Source organism: Triturus cristatus, chromosome 2_2 (genome assembly GCF_964204655.1).
Source record: "Triturus cristatus chromosome 2_2, aTriCri1.1, whole genome shotgun sequence".
NCBI lineage: Eukaryota > Metazoa > Chordata > Amphibia > Caudata > Salamandridae > Triturus > Triturus cristatus.
The window spans coordinates 1,224,115,624-1,224,121,926 of NC_140582.1; the positions used below are offsets into that span (position 1 = coordinate 1,224,115,624).

The 6,303-nt window shown below is 48.3% G+C and overlaps 1 protein-coding gene across 1 annotated transcript; it reads left to right on the plus strand.

Annotated features, from left to right (window-relative positions):
• Positions 1-3,844: 3,844 nt before the first annotated feature.
• Positions 3,845-4,472, plus strand: LOC146863449 (CGG triplet repeat-binding protein 1-like). The gene is made up of 2 exons (XM_085643172.1): positions 3,845-4,350; positions 4,445-4,472. The coding sequence occupies exons 1-2, from the start codon at positions 3,845-3,847 to the stop codon at positions 4,470-4,472; spliced, it is 534 nt and encodes a 177-aa protein (XP_085499298.1).
• The last annotated feature ends 1,831 nt before the right edge of the window (positions 4,473-6,303 follow it).

The window sequence follows — 6,303 nt, forward strand, 5'->3', positions numbered from 1 at the left end:
AGCCAGTTGTGGACGAGGCATTAAATATAGTTTGAATCAGGGCACCGAAATGCAGTGGGAGATCAGTATTTAAAAGCGCATGCACCTCTGTGCGGGTGTTTGCTACGTGAAGGACAAATCTTTCACGGGATGAAGTCAGAGCGACTTCTTTTTGAGACAATAGAGCCCTTATTCTGCTCATCTTGTTGAACTCTGCTTTCAAGGTTGGAATGGAAGGCCAGATGGATACATCCAGCCGCCCATGTGGGGGTGGGAAAAGGACATTTTTACAGCAGACTACTCTCTGTGATACAGTCACATTGTAGGGAATTCCCACTAGCATCCCGCAGCAAGCCTCGTTATTTAAAAGCAAATAACTACCGTTAGCTAGCAACGTGAAAGAGGGTGTAATAGCTGGCACTGGAATCCCTTTCAGGACGCATGCTAAATTAGGTCCATGAACATTGCACGCGCCATGTCATTGGATGTGCCTACAGACTACAGAGTGATCAGGTGTGGAAGTGCATTCCTCACCCTTCAAATAAACTTCTTTATCTTCTCTCGTGCACCTATATGTAAATGGAAGTGACCAAACCTCATGCAAGAAAGCCGTACCCAACGGTTCATACCTGCCTAGGGCATAATGTTTCATGCACGAACTGAGCTTAAACAAAGGAAAGGGCAATGTGATTAACCCGTGGATAAGCCACACAGCGGAGCTCAATTCGGCCACAGAGAAAGGCATAGGTTCTAACTTTTCAATATGCAGTGATGAGTATGTTGCATCTTTCATGGACATGAATTGTTGCTTCGCAGTCAGATAAAGGGAAGGAATAAAGACGAAGTATTCATGTAGTCCCAGGGGACTTTCCCGGCCTTTAACGTTTGCAAACTCCATGCAAACTGCATTATAGAACGTAATTGATTTTGACCATGAAACAAAACAGACATATCATCCTGTACAATATCAACAACAGATAAAACAATATTATCTAATCAGACCATCCAGGATTTCGCAATTTCGCGATTTGCAAAAAAATCGCGAAATCGGCACTTTTGTAAAAATGCCACGATTTTTACAAAAGTGCCCGTGAAATCCTGGCATCCTGGTGGCATCCCACCCCCATCCAGCAGCAGACAGCAGACCACCCGCCCCTCTTCCTCTTCTATTGTTCTATTGGGCCAGTGGCTCTTGCCACGGGTCCAATAGACCAATAGAAGGGGGGTAGGGGGGGGGTTCTCACAGCAGGCAGTGCTGACGACTCGACTCACCTGGTATGGAGCGGCGCTGCTGGTCTGGATCGTCATCGTATCGTTGTGGCTGGTGCTGGTGGTGGATCGTCGTCTCGGGAGGCCCAGAGGCCCAGGTAAGCTGCTGTGAGCTGAGCGCTGTGAGCGCTGAATTGGCTGCTGTGAGCGCTGTGAGCGCTGAATTGATGGGGGCCCGCCGCGTGCCCAGTGTGCGGCGGGCCCAAGCACCAACCACCTGCCACCAGTCCCGGGCCCCGGCGTCAGTGATGCCATTTGCTGTGATGCAACTGAGGGACAAAAGGCACATAATTTCACTTCCTTTACTCTTGGCATTTAGTTAATCGACCTCCGCTTGAGGCTGAAGTTCTTGTCTTGTCAGTTTACTTTTGGGAAGAAATAAAGATGAAAGAGATATGCGTTTGCCTTTTCTCTGAACACGATGCATCTTGTGAATTTCGCTTCAGTCACTCTCAGGCAGATATGCCAGAGCAAGCGAAAACACGTTCTCTGTACAGCTACGTGGTGACGTCAGCCCTCCAGCCCCAGGTCCCTTCTTCTGTGTTATGTATAGGATAAAACGCATGTTAATTCTATTGCTGTTCAGTCTTATCATTCGCTGACTTATGACTTCCATGATGAAGTTTCACTTGGCTTGTGTTTTTATGACCTGGGAGTGTTTTTGCCCTCTCTGACGCAGGTGCAGGAGACAGCAAGGAGCGAGTGAGGTAGTGTGAGAACAAAGACGGACAGAAGCAGCCGCAGGTGAGATGAGATGCGACCTCTTTTTAGAACATTTCAAATGATGAATAGTTTTGCTCTTTCCTATATTCATAATAAATCATGTTTATATATTTATGTGCTTATGCAGTTATGTATATAGATGTCAGTAAGAAGTCGCCAGTGGTCACGGTCGGTGGCGGCTGGTGACATTTGAAAGTGGTGTGGCGTAAAACAATTGTTGTATTTTATTGCGGCCAGCGAGAATAGCGAGCGAGCCTGAACCACCTACGGAGGGCTGGGGGGGGGAGGGGGTTTCCCCCGTGAAAACTTTGAAATAATAGTGGGCACATAGGGCACGCGGCGGGCCCTCAAGGGGGCATTTGTTATTAAAAAATGACTGTGTTGGGGGCCCGCCGCGTGCCCAGTGTGCGGCGGGCCCTCGGGTGTCATTTCTGCCGGGGCCCGCTGCACAGAGGGCACACGGCGGGCCACGGCTGCATTTGAAGTGGGCATTTTTGTCGTTGGGGGCCCGCCGCACACAGGGCACGCGGCGGGCTCTCAAGGGGGCATTTGTTTTAAAAAATTGACTGTGTTGGGGGCCCGCCGCGTGCCCAGAGGGCACGAGGCGGGCCCCGGCTGCACAGAAGTGGGCATTTTTGTCGTTGGGGGCCCACCGCGCACAAGGTGTGCGGCAGGTCCAGGTGCCATTCTTTTGAGGCCAGCTGGTTATGCGGGCCCAGGGGCACAAGGGGGTGCTGTGGTTTTTAGAGCAGCGTAGTGGGGGGTGTGCCATGGGAAGGGCTAGCAAAGCCAGCTGTAACTCCTTTTTCTTCTTTTGTAGAGTCCCGGAAGCAAGGAGCTGCTGGTGCAAGATCCGGTGCAGAGCACAGGTAAGTTTTGTCCCCGCCGCGTGCAAGGTGTGCGGCAGGTCCAGGTGCCATTCTTTTGAGGCCAGCTGGTTATGCGGGCCCAGGGGCACAAGGGGGTACTGTGGTTTTTAGAGCAGCGTAGTGGGGGGTGTGCCATGGGAAGGGCTAGCAAAGCCAGCTGTAACTCCTTTTTCTTCTTTTTTCTTCTTTTGTAGAGTCCCGGAGGCAAGGAGCTGCTGGTGCAAGATCCGGTGCAGAGCACAGGTAAGTTTTGTCCCCGCCGCGTGCACGGTGTGCGGCAGGTCTAGGTGCCATTCTTTTGAGGCCAGCTGGTTATGCGGGCCCAGGGGCACAAGGGGGTGCTGTGGTATTTAGAGCATCGTAGTGGGGGGGGGGTGTGCCATGGGAAGGGCTAGCAAAGCCAGCTGTAACTCCTTTTTCTTCTTTTTTCTTCTTTTGTAGAGTCCCGGAGGCAAGGAGCTGCTGGTTCACGAGTCATTGGGCAGTCTGGCAACTAACATCTGCTTTCTGCTGCAAAGAACTGGTAAAACTAAGTTTTGGTTTCTGTATACTTCCGGGGAGATGCTCCTGCAACTAAACTTGTACAAATTTGTTTCGCGCTGTTAGGTTTCACTTTCTTTGCAGGTGGCTCCTTCCCCTTCTTCCCATTTTTGCCCAAAAGTGATGCTTATGTTTTTTATGTTTACCTCGCACCCCCACTGCCCTCCACAGACTAAAAGTTGCCGAGCGGGACCACACAAGTGTGCCATTTCCCTTCGAAGGACCTCTGCCTACCTGTATGTTAACGCGCCATGTATGCAACTTTGCTTCAGAGGCACATGCATTCCTAACCACGTTTACCCTATGCTTGCTTAACTTTACACCCAACAACTGCAATGTCCTTTTCCCCTTTGGAAGACATCTAGTAACAACAAATATATTTGTAGGTGAGTAACGCGAGTGTGCCACAAGCCAGAGATCTTTTGCATTCCAAGCGGCCAGCAAGCCACCACAACAAAAGCCCGATGGAGAAGTTTATGCAGCCTTTGAAGACTGTGAAGCACCGATCACATCTACCCACCCATATAACTGCAGCAGATTGGGCCAAAGAGTACAGCGCTGTGATGCATGCGGATGGTGGTGTGCTGTTTTGCAGTGTGTGCAATGTGGCGGTGGATCACATCCGGAAACACACTGTTGATATGCATGTGAAGTCCCAAAAACACTTGAAGCGCTGTTCAGATGACCCAGACCCTCACTCTTCGCCAAAACGTGCCCGTCAGATGACTGTCAACTCACTTTTCACAAAGAGTACAGCTGCCGGTGCCTCAAAACAGGAAATTATAAGTGAGTGGGTCAATGTCTGCACAGCGCTGAACATTCCGCTGAGCAAAACCGACCACCCTGTGTTGCGCAAGTTTCTCCATGATCGAGTGCGAAATGGTGGAGCAATACCTGGAAGTCATCAGCTTCAAGAACGTTATCTCCCAGAGAGATATATAGTAGCAAAGAACGAGCTGAAAGAACACTTGCAAGATCAGAAGATCAGTGTTATATTTGATGAAACACCTGATGTTGAAGGGCGGTGTGTATTGAATGTGTTATTTGCGGTTGTCTCTACGCAGGGTGGCCGTAAGATCCACACCCACCTAGCGGACACAGTGTTCCTCTCACAGTGCAACCATGGGACTGTAGCGCAAGCAGTTGTGAAGGTGCTCACAGAGTACAGCATAGCCTTTCAGGACGTTATTTCCTTTAACACTGACAATGCGGCATACATGCTCAAGGCATACAACACTGTTTTGAGAAATCTGTACACAAACTCCATACATATCACCTGCTTGGCACACATAATGAACCTTATTGGAGAGTCATTTAGGAAGCCTTTTGTGGAGCTAAATGCTTTCCTCCTGTACTTCTCGCGCATCTTTTACATGGCCGGGAGCAGAAAGAGAAGGTACCTGCACCATCTTGCTGAGAACCATGGGATGAAACCACGGATGGCACCTGATCCTTGCAGTACCCGGTGGAATTCTTGGTTTGCTGCTGTCCAGTACCATTGCAAGCATTTTGAGGCCTATGCTGGGTTTGTTGAGTCTGAGATGCAACTCAGCAAGTCTCCCCCAGATTCCCTTGAAAATCTGCAAAAGGATTTTGAACAGCGACGAAAGAAACTGCATAAAAGTGCAATTGGACATTGTGGCCGAAAAATGCCAAAACATTTTGCATCTGATGGACTTATTCCAGAGTCAGACACCAGTGACAATGAAGGTGTATGATTATTTGGAGGACCTTCACATAGACCTAACAAACAATTCAGTCCTCACTCTGGAGTCACTACAACCATTTCTGCAGACGACTGCAGGGGCTAAATTAACTCTGACACAGAAAAAAAAGATAACAGCCCAGCTCAATGAAGCTTTTGAAAATTCTCTGGAAAAGGCGGGCAAATACATGGGGGAGGCCCAACCGGGCATTGGGTTCTTGAAGCAAGTGCGCCTTTTCAATCCTGCACGACTCTGCATCCTGCCTAAGGACAAGAGTGCATATTCTGCCATCCCTGGTTTCAGTGAAGTCCCCGATCAGGAGCTTTGCCTCTAATTTGAACATGTAGGCCCAGAAGCAGTACAGGCATCTGTTTCTGGGGTGATTGACACTGACCTTTTTTGGTGTGGGATGGCTGACCGCATTCAAGTCCTTTCACAGCTTGCAGCTGTGTACAAGGACTGTGTGACCAGTTCTGCAGATGCTGAAAGGAGCAACAGCATCTACAAAATTATTTTGTCAGCCAGACGACGGTCCCTCTCAGAGCAATCCATCCGGGCATTATTGTTCCTGCATTATAATCAGCAGCACAATATTGGGCTACATTTGGACTGCTCAGAAGAACTGCAAGATTAACACGACAAGCATACAGGTACCCTGGGCATTTATTCAGTAACAGGTTTATGTCCTATTTGTAGTCTTGAAGACAAACAAAGTCTCTACATTGTAAATAAACCAAATATACATAGCTTCATGGTGTTAAATAACTCAAAAAACAAAGAGATCTGTGTTTGTTGTAGGATAAACTGCCAAATAAAATGCCGCAAAATTGTCGCTAAATTTCCATATTTGTGCCGCTAAATTTGCTAATCCATGCCGCTATATCCTGGGGGTCTGTCTAATGTGTAAATTCTGGAAGAAAGGGTGTTAATGCTATTATCGATAACAGCTAGTACTTTTTCCAAATTGGCCTGATCAATGGCTCTCAATCTGGAAGCTGCTTCAATTCGCGATAATTTCCAAACTTCGTTATAAACAGCATACACCCACCTTTTGGACCTGCCACCAACAGGACCCTTAACAAAATCATTCAAATCTATTTTGTCATTTAATTTAGATAAATGAAGTTTAACAGATGCCAAGGTGGAATGTTGCAGCCAAGACTGGCATAACTTCCCTACAGAGTAGGTAGTAACAGAATGAGAAGATTCAAAGCGGG